An 18,284-nucleotide genomic window follows, 5' to 3' on the forward strand; every position below is an offset into this window, starting at 1 on the left:
AACCTTCCCTAGGGAGCCTACAGGGAGTGCTTTCACAGTACTCTGGCAGCCCCATCTGCCTAGTGGAGAGTCTGCCAGAGGAGGCAGCTCTCACATCCCAGTATAAATATTATCTACCCTGGCTACATCAGGGAGAATTCTGCATGTCTGAACCTCCTCTCCCCTCCCCACAGAGATGGCTATAACATGTGGCGAGATGCTTTCAAGCCCACACAGATCTTGGAGAGTTTGTGCAAGAAGAGCTCTCTCCCCTCCGCAGAGTACAGGCGGGAGGAGGTCAAAGTGAACAACAAGATCTTCAAGGTCCCTCCTGAGGCTTTCCCTGAAGGTACCGTGTGTGTCTGGGGGGAGAGTTAACTCCAGGTGTTTTCAAGGGTGACCAGCTCTTGCCTTCTGTCAGCCTTCAGCTGTGCGAGGCTCATGTCTTGGGGTGCACACTGAGCCCCCCCTCTCCTCACTGACTGGACCAACCACTCAGCCACTGTTAACATGTTCCAAGGAGCTCCAGCAGCATGTTCAGAGCTGCACAGACCACACAAGACAAGGTTGCCCCTGAACCAAGGAGTTTACAGTTGAAGGGCTGATTGTGAACCCCTTACTCACTTTGGTGAGCAGTCACTGATGGGAGTTTACTCACTAAATATGAGTAACTGCTCAGTAATGTCAGTGTGGTTCATAATGTGGCCTCAAATTAGACAGAGAATGGAGTTATACCAAGTGGGAACACTGCCCAGACTGTGCAGTCCAAACACAAATTCCCAGCTGGTGCGTGAGCCCCTGGACTAGCTGCCCTGCTGAGCGTCAGCCTGTCACGCAGGCTGTGTGGGCAAGGTTTGGTTTGACTGTTTCTTTTAACACTCCCCCTGAGAAAGCTTTGCTTATTTTTCACTGAAGCTACAACTGACAGTCCTTGTATGCAGCTGTTGTGACTAGCTGTCCATCAGCAACACTGACAGTTCTCCTGACTGGGTTTTCTTTGTGCTTTTATTTTCCATTATCCTTCCTCTCATTCAGGCTTATCTAGATTGTGCCTGAGCCATCTGTGCCTCATGCATGCTCCAGTCTCACTAACAGATGGAGTGAGGCTAGATTTAGCTGCATAGGCTGAGCTGGACATGCAGAGTTTGTATTATCAGCATATGGAAAACACCACAACCTACTTCTCCCAACACCACATATGCATGTGAAATGCAGCCTCCCATGAGAGCGACCTGCTGGACAGCAGAGATCTGGGTAGTGGAACTCCCCCAGAAGGCAGGGATCCTGCTTGGGGAGTTTTGGTTCCCCCAGTTCTCCTGTTCTGGGGGCGGGGTAGCAGGTGCTCACTGTCATTTTCCCTTGTTTCTCTTTAGTCAGATCTTTATTCAAAAGATTTCTCCACTACACTCTGCCTTCTTCAAAAGCAGCTCCCTGGGCCTTTTAACCACTTCTCTTCTACACAGCTCTCCCCTTCTTCTTCGTCCCATTCCGTTGTTCTGTATAGATGTTCGGTGTGCTAGGATGCTCCAGCCTTCTCCCTTACAGCTCTACTAATCATTGTTGGCCACACGTCTTTAGATCCTTCTGACTGGCTGTCTTGTGTTCTAGAGGCCTTTGTGAAAGACAAGAGAGAAATGGACGACGAGACTTGGTCAGCATATGATGAGCAGAAGGCTTTGTATGTCCTGCAGCACTGGGATGAGATGCCAGAGTACGGGTACAGACTGGTCCCAGAGCACGTGGAGGTTCGGTCCCTTTACAACGCAGAGAACCCCGGGCTCGTGCAGGTCAGACTAACCCGTTTATTCGCACCAGAGTACCAGTGTGTTGTAAGACTAGCAAAGCTCTTTGGGCCAGCTGGTCACACCCTTAGCCAGAACATGATTGTTCTTCACCGTCTCCTCCCTGGGGCTTTGTCCAGTCCAGCGGGAACTGTCCCAAGCAATGGAGTTCCCACCTCTGCCCTTGGCAAACTGTTCCACACTGGACTAGAGCTCATCAACAGCAAAGGTTTCCTGCCATTCAGCTTCAGTTTCTCCCCCCTATCTCTTGCCTGTCTTGTCTATGTTTTCCTTTGCTCTGATTTGTCCGGTGATTCCTAGCTATACCCCCTGCAGCACCATGGGAAATTCCCCACCATATCTCAGGGTCACACCTTTCAATTGTTTGGGTCAAGCCTCTACGCACTGCTGTAGTACAAATAGTAATAAAAAACTATGGACCCAGTGATCAGTTAATAACTTATTGATAAAGTGCAGCCACTTCTGGAGCAGAACCTGGCAGCATTTTAAAGTTAGCAACTGCACTGCTCAGTGGCTTCAAGTAAGGAGCTGAAATTAGACGAAGTGTAATGTAGAGAGGCATACATCATAGATTTTAAGGCAAGAAGGAACTATTGTGCTAATTTGGTCTGACCTCCAGCATAGCACAGGCCAGAGAACCTTGCCAGGTGATTTCTGTTTGCTGTATCCAGCCCAGTAACTTGTGACTGAGCTAGTGTAGGTCATCTGGAGAGAGACATCCAGTCTTGAGTTAAAGACTTCAAGTGAGAGAGAACCTGCCACATCCCTGGGAAGTTGTCCCAGTGGTTAATTACCCTCACTGCTAAAAACTTCCACCTTATTTCCAGTCTGAATTAATCTAGTGTCAACTTCTAGCCGCTGGATCTTGTTCTGACTCTCTGCTAGACTGAAGAGCCCTCATCTATCAGCAGTCTTCTCCTCATGTAGGTGTGTGTAGACCACCTTTTAACATTCCCTTTGTTGAGCTGAATACCTTGAACTCTGTTACTCTCTCACTGTATGGCAGGTTTTCCAGACCGCAAATAATTCTTGTAGCTTTTATCTGAGCCCACTCAAAGTTTTCAACATCCTTTTGGAAGTGTGGACACCAGAACTGCGCACAGTATTCCTGTAATGGTCTCACCAATGCCATTTAGACAGATAATGTGCACCTCTTTGCACCTATTTGATTTCCCCTGTTTATAAATCCAAGGATTAAATTCATCCTCTCAGCCACATCATTGCACAGCGAGCTCCTGTTCAGATGATTACCGTAAGGACCTCTTCAGTCTCTCTCAGTCCCTGTTTTCCAGGATACAGTCACTTATCTTGATAGTATGGCCTGCATTCTTTGTTCCTCAATGAAGGACCTTATATTGGTTGTATTAAAATTAGGCTGTCAAGTGATTAAAAAAATTAATCACAATTAATCGCATGATTAATCGCATTGTTAAGCAATAATAGGATACCATTTATTTAAATATTTTCTACATTTTCAAATATATTGATTTCAGTCACAACACAGAATGCAAAGTGTTTATTTTTGATTACAAGTATTTGCACTGTAAAAAAACAAAAGAACTAGTATTTTTCAATTCACTAACACAATTACTGTAGTGCGATCTCTTTATCATGAAAATTAAACTTAGAAATGTAGAATTATGAAAAAAAAACTGCCTTAAAAATAAAACAATGTAAAATTTTAGTGCCTGGAAGTCCACTCAGTCCTACTTCTTGTTCAGCCAATCGCTAAGACAAACAAGTTTGTTTACATTTGCAGGAGATAATGGTGCCCACTTCTTATTTACAGTGTCACCTGAAAGTGAGAACAGGTGTTCTCATGGCACTGTTGTAGCAGGCATTGCAAGGTATTTACGTACCAGATGTGCTAAAGATTCATATGTCCCTTCATGCTTCAACCACCATTCCAGAGGACATGTGACCATTCTGATGATGGGTTCTGCTCAATAACAATCCAAAGCAGTGTGGACCAACGCATGTTCATTTTCATCATCTGAGTCAGATGCCACCAGCAAAAGGTTGATTTTCTTTTTTGGTAGTTTGTGTTTTGTAGTTTCCGCATCGGAGTGTTGCTCTTTTAAGACTTCTGAAAGCATGCTCCACACCTCATCCCTCTCAGATTTTGGAAGGTACTTCAGATTCTTAAACCTTGGGTCAAGTGCTGTAGCTATCTTTAGAAATCTCACATTGGTACCTTCTTTGCGTTTTGTGAAATCTGCCATGAAAGTGTTCCTAAAACAAACAACATGTGCTGGGTCATTATCTGAGACTGCTATAACATGAAATATACGTCAGAATGCAGGTAAAACAGAGCAGGGGACATACAATTCTCCCCTGAGGAGTTCAGTCACAAATTTAATTAACACATTATATTTTTAACAAATGTCATCCGCATGGAAGCATGAAGGGACATATGAACGTTTAGCATATCTAGCATGTAAATACCTTGCAATGCCGGCTACAAAACTGCCACGCAAATGCCTGTTCTCACTTTCTGGTGACATTGTAAATAAGAAGCTGGCAGCATTATCTCCTGCAAATGTAAACGAACTTGTTTGGCTTAGTGATTGGCTGAACAAGAAGTAGGACTGAGTGGACTTGCAGGCTCTAAAGTTTTACATTGTTTTGTTTTTTGAGTGCAGTTATATAATAAAAAAAATCTACATGTGTAAGTTTCATTCTCACGACAAAGAGACTGCCCTAAGGTACAGTATGAGGTGAATTGAAAACGACTATTTCTTTTGTTTATCATTTTTACAGTGCAAATATTTGTAATAAAAAATAATTTAATTTGATTTCAGTTACAACTCATAATACAATATATATGAAAATGTAGAAAAACATCCAAAATATTTAATAAATTTCAATTGGGTATTCTATTGTTTAACAGTGCAAATAAAACTGCGATTAATCACAATTAATTTTTTTTAGTTAATTGTGTGAGTTAACTGCAATTAATCAACAGCCCTAATTAAAATGCTTACTATTTGTTTGAGGCCCGCTTACTAACCGCCCGAGATTGGTCTGTATCAGTGACCTGCCCCTTTGCTGTTTACCACTCCACCAGTATTTGTGTCATTGTCACACTTCATAAGTAATAATTGTATATTTTCCCTTAGATAACTGATAACCTGATATCTTGGCAAACCCAATTCAATATTTTTAATTTGACGAGTCCTAGTTAAAAAAAAATACACCACCACCAAACGTGTTGCTTGGTGCTCACTACATAACCATCTTTTAGTTCCTTATTGATTGAGCCTGGTATCAGCTGTTCCATGCTTTTGCCCAGGATTGAGCTCAGTCTAACCCAGGCCATCCTGTTTGCCTTCTTTAAATATTGGCACAACATCAGCTTTCTTCCAGTTCTCAGGAACTTCCCCAACATCATCTGTCCAGAGAGCAGCTGAGCTACTTCTTCTAAAACTCTTGGATGCAAGTTGTTCAGTTCTGCTGATTTTAAAAAAACAACATAATTGGCCCAAAGGGAACTTATCCAGGATTCCAAGTTATCACCCTGCTTTGCAAAAGTGATGGGAGATCTTTATAGCGAAGAAGAAGAAGAAGAAGAGAGTGAGAGACAGTGAATCTCCTCTGTACAGGTAGTCACTGCCATATATCAGGGCTGTGGGCATGCACACATCTAATTAGATTAATTGATTCTAAGTGCAAAAGTGAGCCTTGTGATCATTTTGTGTGACTCCCAGCATAACAGAGACCATAGGATCTCCCTGAATTAATTCCTGTTTGAACGAGAGCAGATCTTTTAGAAAAACATCCACACTTCATTTAAACATAGCCAGTGATGGAGAATCCACCACAACTAGAGTGAAGCAAATTGGCATCTGAGTCAACACCCACTGAAATGAGTCAGGCCATTAACCCCTCAGAACCACTGTGTCAGGGTCTCTGCAGATGGAGCACCCCACTGCCAGTGTCACTCCTGTCACCTGGTGGAGGCATTCTTTGCACTCTGAACAGCTGGAGACTAGCTGTTTGTAAATGACAGCTGAGACTAGAGAGCCTGCACCTGGCTAGTCCCTCATGCTCCCAGAGCACTCAGGGTAATGCCGGGTGCGGGAAACGAGACAGGACAGCAGAAATCGCACCTTCAGAAGTGGCAGCCGGGGGAGGTGAAGCTCAAAGGGCAGCACCAGGCACTCTGTGTGGCTCCATCGTGGTGTGCTGCTGAGATGCTGTACGGGGCACAAGCCCAGCTCTCCATCTCACCCCCAAACGCCCGGTGTATGGCTACAGAAGCCACCAGTAACATGGCAAGAACCAGGTCTGATAATGTACTACAAACACACTGGCAGCATAGCCAACGCTACAGCATCACATCACCCACAGGCAGCTGAGTCTCTCTACGGCATGGATGAGACCACACTGAAATACTGCTGCCATGCTGCCAGACCTCACGGTGGATCTCGCAGGCTGGCTGGGTCTGGGCAGAACTTGGGTGAGAGCCCCCCAGGGAGGAGGAAGTGGTTGTGGTGACTCAGCAGGCAGCATTAGTCTTTAGCCAGGACAGATTCAATACACAGGTACGTGGCTGGGGCACTCAGCTCTGGATGAGCTGTAAAACTGGGAGCCTTATCTGATTCAGTAAGGCCAGTCTTTCAAAGGCAGCGCCTCACTTGCTGATGCTACAGAACTGCATTGGTGTGTGCAGATGCCAAATGGCTAGCTGGATATCACAGGAGGCATGGCCTAATGGCTAGAACACTGGCCTGGGACTCAGCAAACCAGAGTTCTTTTCCTCCTTCTAGTCTGATGGGCAATCTTGGGGAAATCATGTCACCTCCATGGACCTCAGTTTCCTATCTTTAAAATGGGGCTAATTATACTGATGTCCTCAGTAACAGCCAATTGATTTTCAAATTGTCAGTGATAGAGAATTCACCATGACCCTTTGTAAATTGGTCCAATAGTTACTCAGTCACTATTAAAAATGTTCACCTTATTTCCACTCTGAATTTGTCCAGCTTCAACTTCCTTCCATTGGATCATGTTAGACCTTTCTCTGCTAGATTGAAGAGCCCATGATTAAATATTTGCTCCCCATGGTGGTCCTTATAGACTAATCAAGTCACTCCTTAACCTTCTCTTTGTTAAGCTGAATAGATTGAGCTGAGTCTCTCATGATCAGGCGTGGTTTCTAAGCATAGAATCATAGAATATTAGGGTTGGAAGAGACCTCAGGAGGTCATCTAGTCCAACCCCCTGCTCAAAGCAGGACCAACACCAACTAAATCATCCCAGCCAGGGCTTTGTCAAGCCGGGCCTTAAAAACCTCTAAGGATGGAGATTCCACCACCTCCCTAGGTAACCCATTCCAGTGCTTCACCACCCTCCTAGTGAAATAGTTTTTCCTAATATCCAACCTGGACCTCCCCCACTGCAATTTGAGACCATTGCTCCTTGTTCTGTCTTCTGCCACCACTGAGAACAGCCTAGCTTCATTCTCTTTGGAACCCCCTTTCAGGTAGTTGAAGGCTTCTATCAAATCCCCCCTCACTCTTCTCTTCTGCAGTCTAAATAACCCCAGTTCCCTCAGCCTCTCCTTGTAAGTCATGTGCCCCAGCCCCCTAATCATTTTCGTTGGCCTCCTTTGGGCTCTCTCCAATTTGTCCACATCCCTTCTGTAGTTGGGGGACCAACACTGGACACAATACTCCAGGTGTGGTTGCAGCAGTGTCGAATATTCAGGAATAATCACTTCCCTTGATCTGCTGGCAATGCTTCTACTAATACAGCCCAATATGTCATGGGCCTTCTTGGCAACAAGGGCACACTGCTGACTCATATCCAGCCTCTCGTCCACTGTAATCCTCAGGTCCTTTTCTGCAGAACTGCTGCTTAGTCAGTCGGTCCCCAGGCCGTAGCAGTACATGGGATTCTTCCTTCCTAAGTACAGGACTCTGCACTTGTCCTTGTTGAACCTTGCCAGATTTCTTTTGGCCCAATCCTCCAATATGTCTAGGTCACTCTGGACCCTATCCCTACCCTCCAGCATATCTACCTCTCCCCCAAGTTTAGTGTCATCTGCGAACTTGCTGAGGGTGCAATTAATCCTATCATCCAGATCATTAATGAAGATGTTGAACAAAACTGGCCCCAGGACCTACCCCTGGGGCACTCTGCTGCCAACTAGACATTGAGCCATTGATCACTACCCGTTGAGCCTGACAATCTAGCCAGATTTCTATCCAGTTTATAGTATATTCATCCAATCCATCCTTTTTTAACTTGCTGGAATGAATACTGTGGGAGATTGTACCAAAAGCTTTGCTAAAGTCAAGATATATCACATCCTTCGCTTTCTCTATATCCACAAAGCCAGTTATCTCATCATAGAAGGCAATCAGGTTGGTCAGGCATGACTTGCCCTTGGTGAATCCATGCTGACTGTTCCTGATCAGCTTCTTCTCCTCCAAGTGCTTCAAAATGGATTCCTTGAATACCTGCTCCATGATTTTCCCTTGGACTATAGTGAGGCTGATCAGTCTGTAGTTCACCGGGTTCTCTTTATTCCCCTTTTTAAATATGGGCACTATATTTGCCTTTTTCCAATAGTCCTGGGCCTCCCCCAATCGCCAAGAATTTTTAAAGATAATGGCCAATGGCTCCGCAATCACATCAGCGAACTCCCTCAGCATCCTTGGATGCATTAGATCTGGATCCATGTACTTGTGCATGTCCAGCTTTTCTAAATAGTCCTTAACCTGTTCTTTCACCACTGAGGGCTGCTCACCTCCTCCTCATACTGTGCTGCCCAGTGCAGCAGTCTGGGAGCTGACCTTGTCTGTGAAGACCGAGGCAAAAAAAGCATTGAGTCCTTCAGCTTTTTCTACATCATCTGTCACTAGGTTGCCTCCCTCATTCAGTAAGGGTCCCACACTTTCCCAGGCCACCTTCTTGTTGCTAACATACCTGTAGAAACCCTTCTTGTTACCCTTCACATCCCTTGCTAGCTGCAACTCCAATTGTGCCTTAGCCTTCCTGATTACACCCCTGCATGCTCGAGCAGTATTTTTATACTCCTCCCTAGTCATCTGTCCAAATTTCCACTTCCCGTAAGCTTCTTTTTTGAGTTTAAGCCCACCGAAGATTTCACTGTTAAGCAAAGCTGGTCACCTGCCATATTTGCTATTCTTTCTGCACTTCGGGATGGTTTGTTCCTGTGCTCTCAGTAAGGCTTCTTTAAAATACAGCCAACTCTCCTGCACTCCTTTCCCCCTCATGTTAGCCTGCCAGGGGATCCTGCCCATCAGTTCCCTAATGGAGTCTAAGTCTGCTTTTCTGAAGTCCAAGGTCAGTATTTTGCTACTCTCCTTTCTTCCTTTTGTCAGGATCCTGAACTCAACCATCTCATGGTCAGTACTGCCTAGGTTGCCACCCACTTCTACTTCCCCTACCAATTCTTCCCTGTTTGTAAGCAGCAGGTCATGAGGAGCATGGCCCCTAGTCGGTTCCTCCAGCACTTGTACCAGGAAGCTGTCCCCAACACTCTCCAAAAACTTCCTGGATTGTCTGTGCACTGCTGTATTGCTCTCCCAGCAGATGTTAGGGTGATTGAATCATTTAATTATTCTTGTGGCTTTCTCTGAACTTTCTACAATTTATCAACATCCTTCTTGAATTGTGGGCACCAGAACTGGACACAATTCCAGTAGTGTTTGCACCTGTGCCAAAACAGAGGTAAAATAACTTCCCAGTTGCTACTAGCGATTCCCCTGTTTATATATTCCAGGATCACATTAGCTATTTTGGTCACAAAATTACACTGGGAGCTCATGTTCAGCTGATTGCCCACCACAATCCCCAAATCATTTTCAGTGTCACTGCTTCCCAGGACAGAGTCCCCCATCCTGTAAGTATGGCCGACTTTTTTTGTTCCCAGATGTATACATTTACAATTAGCCCTATTAAAACTCATATTAGATTAAATCTCAGGAAAATCTTCCTACCTGTAAGAACAGTAGGACAAGGGAACAGACAGTCTAAGGAGGTTGTGGAAGCTCCTTCACTGGAGGTTTTTAGAAGGAGGCTGGAGAGCATCGGTCTGGGATGGTTTACACACAACAAGTCCTGCATCTTGGCAGGGGGCTAGACTAGATGATCTCTGCAGTCCTTTCTAACCCATTGTTCTATGATACTGTTTGCTTGTGCCCAGTTTGCCAAGCGATCCAGAACACTCTATATCAGTGACCTGCCCTCTTCACTATTTACCACTCCCCCAATTTTTTATGTCATCTGCAAACTTTATCAGTGATGATTTTATGTTTTCTTCCAGGTCATTGAGAAAAATGTTAAGTAAGATAGGGCCAGGAACAGATTTCAGTGGGACCCTGCTAGAAACACACCACTCAATGATGATTCCCCATTACAATTGTATTTTGAGACCTATCAGTTAGCCAGCTTTTAATGCATTTAATGTGTGCCATGTTAATTTTATATCATTCTAGTTTAATCAAAATGTCATGCAGTACCAAGTCAAGCACCTTACAGAAGGCTATGTATTTTAGGCCATCGCTACTGCATTTATCAACAAAACTTGTAATCGCATAAAAAAAAGATATCGAGTTAGTTTGGCAGGGTCTGTTTTCCCTAAATCCATGCTCACTGGCATTGATTATATGAATCAAGTCCCATATCTACCATTTCATAATCTTGTCCAGGACCAATATCAGACTGATGGGAAGCCAAGCCTGGGGGTGAGGTGTTTTAGTAGTGAGCAAATTAAGGTTGCCACTGACAAATATGAAACATCCAGTGAAGTGATGCTATTGTGAGATAGAAAATAAATGTTCTATTTCAGTTTTACATAGTAAATAACTTGTATTCAACTATTTTGTAAGGATGCTGGTGAACCCCATGGCAACAACGTCCTGAGCAGACGTTATTCCTTAAAATACTCCCTCCCCCCATAAGGAGACATTTTAAATACAAGCAACTTCTACAGTGTGGCAGACTTTTCCTAGCGGTGGCATGTGCTCTCTGTATCCTGAGAGGCTTGCTGTGAGGGTTGCTGTGACCCAGAAGTGTGCGGAATGGTCAGTAGTTTTGGGAAGAGGGTTCTCTGGAGGTCAGGGAGTGGGAGAGTAAATCTGTTTGTGAATTCAGCCTTGGTGAATCCTTTGAAGCAGCTCAGTTCTTTCCTTTCTGCAGGGCTCCCTCCACATGTGGATTGACATGTTTCCAAATGATGTCCCAGCACCTCCCCCTGTCAATATCAAGCCTCGGCTGCCAATCAGGTACAGGCCTGGAGGGGACGGGGACAGAGACGGAGCCATTACAAACCGAGTGTTTATAACCGCAGCCTGGGGTCCTGCTCTGTATGCCTCCCTTGCAGTCTGTGCCCACGGAGACTGTGACTGGGTGAGAAGGGCAGACTAACTGATCTGTTAGGCTTGGAGGCTCACCGCTAGGCCACGACAGTGGTACTGCTTCAGCTCTGGGCCCCTGGCACATCTCCATGGCTTCCTCTCGATGCTGGTTCAGGGGGGCTGCCGGCCTCACCTCATCCTGCTCTCCCAGGGACTCCCTCTGTCACTGCATGCTGGGTGGCTGAGCGGAGGGAAAACTGCTCCTGCGCCTCACACAGACATGGCCAGGAGGAGAGGTGTCCTCTGGGTTTACGTTGCTCCAGGCGGAGCCCAAACTCCAGACAGCAGCGTCTGAGCTGAAGCAGTACCACTGTCAGCACACAGCTTAGCACAGGTGCCTCAAAATCCCAAGCCTGGGCCATTCTTGTTCTTCTTGCTACTGTTCGTGCCTGACTCATGCTGGGCAGATTCCAGTACGCTGGAGATGTGCTTTGGCTCAGACACCTCTTTGTACTAGAATCTGCAAAACTGGGCCCGAGTGACATGAGAGGGGTCTTCTGCGAGATGTCCTGGACCCCTGGCAGAAGGCATAGCACAGCACAGCACTAGGATGGGTGGCTGGGCTGAGTGGGTGCTGGTGCAGGCCATTGTCCCAGGGGGAAAAGGGGGTAGCTTCGCCTGGCCCTGACAAACTCTGAACTGGAACGTGCTTCTCTTACCTGCCCTTGGCTTTCCCTTCTGGTAGTTACGAGCTGCGTGTCATCATCTGGAACACAGACGACGTGATTCTTGATGACGTTAATCCAATAACAGGAGAAACCTCCAGCGACATCTACGTGAAAAGGTGCCCGAGTTGATGGGGAATCATATGAGCAGAGACAGCCACAGGACCAGAGAATGAGTAGCTGACCTGTCCAGTCTGACCCTGCCTGGACACTGCAGCGCCCCCTACTGCCTGAGTCCCACAGACATCACTAGCCTTTCCTCGTATCTCACCAGCCATGGGGCCTCCATCTCCTGGGGGAGTCTAGCTCACTGTCCATTTAGTCTACCCACCAAGGCCTTAGTCCTAACACCCAGCCCAGACTTGTTCTTCAGAACATGTCAGTCCTCATCCCTATGACTGAGCCTACCCAGGCACTGTCCCCCCTTAACATGGTATGCAGCTTCTGCACAGCTTGGACCCGTTTACCAACACCTGCAATTCCTTCCTGCATTTTGTGCATCAGCAACCAGTTGTGGGCTCAGTTCCTATTACTCAGAAAACCAAGTGCCTGATTTGTCCCCATAATCAGATACTGGACCATCTAAATGGTGGGGGTTGTACCCCCAAAAAAGAGAGACTGGAGAGAGGCCCCTTTAGAGCCCTCATAATGGCTGGGGCCCAGCATAGACCTGGCACCCCTGACATGTTCCTATCTGCCATTTGAATCAGTTGAGCCTTGTTGGCTAAGCCCGTTATTAATCTGAATAAGAGTTCGTTGCTGTGAGGCTCTATCGAGCAGTGACTGAGTGCTGCCCCTCAGCCTGGGGCCCTTGCTCCCAGCACTCCGGCAGCTTAGTGATGTTGACACTTGGGACTGCTTTAACATGACAACTGATGTTAATTGAACTTCTTCTGCAGCTGGATCAAAGGTCTGGACCATGAGAAACAAGAAACAGACGTTCACTTTAACTCTCTGACTGGGGAAGGCAACTTTAACTGGAGGTTTGTGTTCCACTTTGACTACCTCCCGACTGAGAAGGAGATCTCCTATAAGAAGAAGGACTCCATCTTCTCACTGGAGGAATCTGAGTTCAGGGAGCCAGCTGTCCTGGTCCTTCAGGTCTGGGATTATGACAGGATTTCAGCGAATGACTTTCTAGGTACAGTATCCTCCTGCTGAGAGAAGTGCCTTGCCTGCTTCACTTGCCCAGGCCGCCCACCCTGAGCTTTGCAGGAAATGGTTCCCAGTCGAGATGAGCCGGGGCTGCAGGGAGCTCACTTGCCCTCTGTTGCGTTTGCAGTTGCTCCTGGCCCACTGGTAGAACTGCTGCTTACAACACCAGGGTCCTACCAGGTTCCAGTTGGTTCCTGGCATTGGGATTAAACTCTCTCATTCAAGCCAGTATTTATCTTCTGACCCATCTCTGCACTGTGCAGTTCTGTGCCCCCTAACCACGGAACAGGGGTGAGTGAGCAGCTTCTTCCAAAGCTGACCCCACTGCTGCTCTGCATAATGCAGGCTTTCTCAAACAGGGGTCACCGCTTGTGTAGGGGAAGCCCCTGGCGGGTCGGGCCAGTGTGTTTACCTGCCCCAACTGCAGGTCCAGCTGATCGCAGGTCCCACTGGCCGCGGATCGCTGCTCCAGGCCAATGGGAGTTGCTGGAAGTGGCGGCCCCACTGGCTGTGGATCGCTGCTCCGGGCCAATGGGAGTTGCTGGAAGCAGCAGCCAGTAAGTCCCTTGGCCGGTGCCGCTTCCAGCAGCTCCCATTGGCCCAGAGCAGTGATCCACAGCCAATGGGAGCTGCGATCGGCCGGACCTGCGGACGGGGCAGGTAATCACACCAGCCCAGCCCGCCAGGGGCTTTCCCTACACAAGCAGCGACCCCTGTTTGAGAAACCCTGGCATAGTGACCTTCACCTTCTCTCTGGCTTTTGCATAACCACCTTCTCACTGCCTCTGAGCTCCCGCTTTCCAGGGACTTGGAGCCCTCCTGCAGCTTTAGAAATACTGTTGTGTCAGAGGGTCAGCGTGAACCAGGGCTTTTGGTTGAAGGAGGAGACTTTCAGCCTAGAGGTAGTGGTTGGTGATTCTGGTGGCACTTAGGTGCCATGGTGGCAGGTGCCTTAGAAACACCACAGGCAGACTGCTGACAACTCTTCTCTCCTTTTAGGATGTTCCTTTCATTCTCAGACTGTGCAGAAAATGCTCCCTACTTCTGTTAGGCTTAAGTTACCCAAACTTTGAACCTTGGCCCTAAACACTAGGCCCTCTGAGGGGAACATAAGCAGATGGATGTGCTTTATTGCAAGCATAATAATACAGATGGATGGAAATTTTCTGCTGAAAGAGTTTGAGTGGAAAATGCCAATTCACTGAACCTGGAGCGTTTCATAGACACAGCTCAGATTCACCACATTTTCAGTGTTCTCTGGGAAACCTGCCCCCTTGCCAGGCTGCAAAGGAGCCCAGGGCTCCAGAGGCCACAGCTCTGAGACACATATAGGCTGCCCCATGCTCAGGAAACCCCAGTCTTCCAGAGTCGAGGGCTCTGGGGCACACAGCCAAGCCAGGGTTTCCAGGCTCCTGCTATGGAGCCAGAAGCCTGAAAGCCCTTGGTCAGCTCTTGGTTCCACAGCCGGGAGCCTGGAAAGGCTGAGAACTCCCTCTTCCAGGCTTCCTGCTGCAGAGTCAGGAGCCCAGAGCCAGGGCTTCTTGTCCCCATGCCCCAGAGCTGCAGGCCCTTAGAGCCCCTGATGTTGTTGAGTGAAACTGATGTTCCTGTGGTAGCAGAGATTCTGCTCACCCCAGCACTGAAACTGACAAGAATGGCATTTGCAATGTTGCTGTAGCAATGTTGGTCCCAGGATATCGGAGAGACTAGCTTGTGTCTTTCACCAGCAGAAGCTGGTCCGATAAAAGATATTCCCTCCCCCACCATGTCTCTTTAAGAATGTCAGTTTTACTCAGCTGCTCTCCGGAGTCCCGGGAGCTGGTTTTGTGTGGGAAACAGCATGCGCCAATGTTTCTGAAACAGTTTTTATTCAGGATTTCTGGTTTTCAGGAAATTTCTAAAAATTTAGCTTCGTTATGATTTGGAACAAATTTTTAAAAATGAAATTTCCTGTGAGCTGGAAATCCTGCATTTCGTCCAGCTCTAGGTAACACCTTTAACCCTGACAAAAGCTCCTTTTATTAATTAACCCATTGCCAATCAGTTCAAAAAGCTTCACTGGCACGGAAAGGCATATAACGCAAACCTGCTCAGCAGTGCCATCTACTGATGGCAAGAAGAGATCATTAGACCCAGAACATCGTGGTATTTCTGGGACATGAGCTGCTTACATTTGTGACAAAAACACAAAACGAGGGAGATAGAACCGGAGGGAGCTGGTGATGGTGCTGGCGTCCTGGCTGTAGCCTGAACAAAATGTTAGTTCTCCCACCCCAGTGTCAAGATTTTATCATTCTGTCCTGAACATGAGGGACAAGCTGGGGCATGAGAAGAGGGTAGATTTAGACCTACAGGTACTGATGAGAGGCATAATGTGGCACTGCTCAGGGGTGACTCTGTATAGGAAACAGAGTGGTTAAATGGCTTGGCCGGAAGAGTGGAATTCAGGAGATCTGGTTTCTGTTCCAGGCTGTGCCACCAACTCAGCATGTGAGGCCAGTCACTTCCTCTCACTCCGACCCTCACTTTCCCCATTCCTAAAGTGAGGATAACACTGTTGATGGACCTTTCCTTTGAGAGCTACAAACAGAAATCACTGCCTGTGGTGGGAATGTGACTGATTCTCTGGGGACTGGGATGGGTGCAGGCCAAGCAGCATGTTGATGCTGGCCCTAATGTGTTACTTGCATTTACATTAATGATCGATCCCTGAGGTCCTCACTTCCTGCCTGTCTTTGAAGGATCCATTGAACTGAAGCTGAACGACATGGTGAGGGCAGCCAAGAGCTCTGAGCAGTGCACCATTAAGATGGCCAAGGAAAAGGCCACTCCCCGCTTCTCCATCTTCCGGAACAAGCGGATGAGGGGCTGGTGGCCCTTCATCAAACTGAAAGACCAGGAAGATGAGGAGCGAGAGGAGCGAGAGGCCAAGGAGAAGAAGAAGAAGAAGAAGAAGAAGAGGTCATCGATTAAGCCGGAAGACATTGAGTTCACAGACCCCAGTGGGAACAAGTACATCCTGACGGTAAGCAGCAAGAGAGACGGGCAGAGCCCTTGTACTGTGAGGCAATGCTCAGTGCTGGCCTGCCTGAGCTCTGTGGAGCATGAGGCCTGCAGCTGGGCACTGGCTAACTGCAAAAGTTTTGTAGTGGGCGTGGGGCTGTGTGTCCCAGGACCCGTGGGTATGGCAGAGAGCATCATAGCTCGGTGCTCTCAGCCTCCAGCTCAGCGCTCTTCAGAGCTTGTTTGCTTAGCTGAGCGGTTTTCTGGGGGCAGAAGTATCTATGGGAGATTTTCCCTGCCATGCAGGCAAGAGGAGGAGGGCTGATGTATAGGCATTGTCATTGGTGGGAGGGCTGCTGCTTCTCTGAGTCCCCTGTTCCTGGGCACAGGGCAGCCTCCTCTCCCGGCTGGTTCCAGCTTCCTGCCTGGGCTAGCAAGAAGTCAGACCTGGCTCCCCACTGAGCTCCAGCTGCCTGGATCTTGCAGATGTTTCTGCCTGGTCTGTGATTCCTGTCAACAAGCACAAGAGAGGGCGTGGGGTTGGCTGCCCCAAGGTTCCCCTGGGACTCAGACAGAGTCTGCCACTGGCAGTTACTGAATCAGCCATAGCAGTGAGATGGGATCCTAGACTTGGCAAGCATTTCCCCTGAAGGCCCTGAGAGGACTCCTGTGGTTTGAGTGAGAACTCTCCCCCCAAGGGTAGGAATATTTGGTAGCTGGAGATGTGGGGCTAGGAGCTGAAATGTCCCCTGACCTTGGCAATGGCTAGTTGGAGTTTCCCAGCTGGGAAGAGGGTGGCCAGGAGGTCCTGGGGCTCTGAGGGGCCGTGGACAGGGCATGTGAAAATCAACAGGTGTGTGGGGAGAGGTGCGGCCAGGATCTCAGTAAAGGGAGGGGGAGGGGGCTGTAGCCTGGCGTGCTGCTGATATGCCTGCACCAGGTTCCCCCTTCGCTGCACAAACCAACCAGGTGCTAGCAGCTGAGGAAGCCATGCCATGCTCACAGCTCCATGCAGCAACACCTAGTGATGTCCCAGTGGGACACGGCCCCACAGTGGAATGCAGGCTGGGTTCATTGTGCCAGGAGGAAGGTAGTGTTCACTCCCGGTGGGCTGCTGGGACAATGCCTCTGGCTTCTCTCACTGGACAAGTGGAAGGGGGAGGCCTTTTGTGCCTGATCTCTGGAGAGGGCAGTCATTGTGCCGAGCACTTGTCTCGAGTGGACTTCACCGGTCCTGTAGCATCCGTGCTCAGGAGGATATGTCTAAAGTACCAGGAACGGCACTGTGATGGGGGTATCACTGGACAAACAGGGCAGTGCCGCTCGACATGCTGACCCCCCATGACAGGCACAGTGCGCAGAGCCCTGTGCTGGGCAGCTCCTGCTCTAGGAGATGAGTCTCGAGGAGGTGGCTGCATGGGCAGGCAGCCTGCCAGGGCTCTGGGGACACAGGTGTGTCTGGATGGTGCCTAGACTTGCTCCTGGTGGCGCTGGCGAGAGGCGAGTGTCGGGAGCTGTGAGAGGCTCTGGAGGCCACTCCGTGCGGGGGACTGGGACACAGAGGCCAGAAAGGCCCCGAGAGGCAGATTTTCAAAGGTTTTTAGGTGCCTATAGATGCAGATAGGCATCTGGAGGGATTTTCAAAGCGCCTGAGCAGGTTTGGTGCCTGACTCCCACTGAGCAACCATCAAAAACCTGGCCCTGCGTCTCTAGACGAGACAGTATCAGTCTGACTTGTCCTGAAGACACCAGTGTGTCTCAAGTGTGTTTCTCTGCAGGGCAAAGTGGAAGCTGAGTTCCAGCTACTGACTGTGGAGGAGGCCGAGAAGAACCCTGTTGGTCTGGGCCGAAAAGAGCCTGAACCCCTGGAGAAGCCCAAGTGAGTATCAATCATAGAATCACAGAATTAGAAGGGACCTCGAGAGGTCGTCAAGTCCAGTCCCCTGCACTCATGGCAGGACTAGACCGTCCCTGTCAGATGTTTGTCTAACCTGCTCTTAAACATCTCCAATGATGGAGATTCCACCACCTCCCTGGGCAACTTATTCCAGTGCTTAACCACCCTGACAGTTCGGAAGTTTTTCCTAATGTCCAACCTAACACTCCCTTGCTGCAATTTAAGACTATTGCTTCTTGTCCTGTTCTTAGAGGTTAAGAAGAACAATTTTTCTCCTTCCTCCTTGTAACAATGGTTTATGTATGAGAAAACTGTTATCATGTCCCCCTCAGTATTCTCTTCTCCAGACTAAACAAACCCAATTATTTCAAACTTCCCTCATAGGTCATGTTTT

General features: G+C 48.1%; 1 protein-coding gene across 3 annotated transcripts in view; it reads left to right on the forward strand.

Annotated features, from left to right (window-relative positions):
- Nucleotides 1–18,284, forward strand: part of LOC115635170 (fer-1-like protein 4) — a 121,441-nt gene that overhangs the window by 99,121 nt on the left and 4,036 nt on the right. For all 3 annotated transcript variants that reach the window (XM_030533505.1, XM_030533507.1, XM_030533508.1), the window contains 7 exons: nucleotides 174–328; nucleotides 1,588–1,766; nucleotides 10,953–11,038; nucleotides 11,856–11,954; nucleotides 12,735–12,976; nucleotides 15,732–16,015; nucleotides 17,772–17,872. In XM_030533505.1, coding sequence (XP_030389365.1) covers nucleotides 174–328; nucleotides 1,588–1,766; nucleotides 10,953–11,038; nucleotides 11,856–11,954; nucleotides 12,735–12,976; nucleotides 15,732–16,015; nucleotides 17,772–17,872 — 1,146 coding nt within the window. The remainder of the gene's footprint in view (nucleotides 1–173; nucleotides 329–1,587; nucleotides 1,767–10,952; nucleotides 11,039–11,855; nucleotides 11,955–12,734; nucleotides 12,977–15,731; nucleotides 16,016–17,771; nucleotides 17,873–18,284) is intronic.

Source organism: Gopherus evgoodei, chromosome 14, assembly GCF_007399415.2.
Source record: "Gopherus evgoodei ecotype Sinaloan lineage chromosome 14, rGopEvg1_v1.p, whole genome shotgun sequence".
NCBI classification, from domain to species: domain Eukaryota; kingdom Metazoa; phylum Chordata; order Testudines; family Testudinidae; genus Gopherus; species Gopherus evgoodei.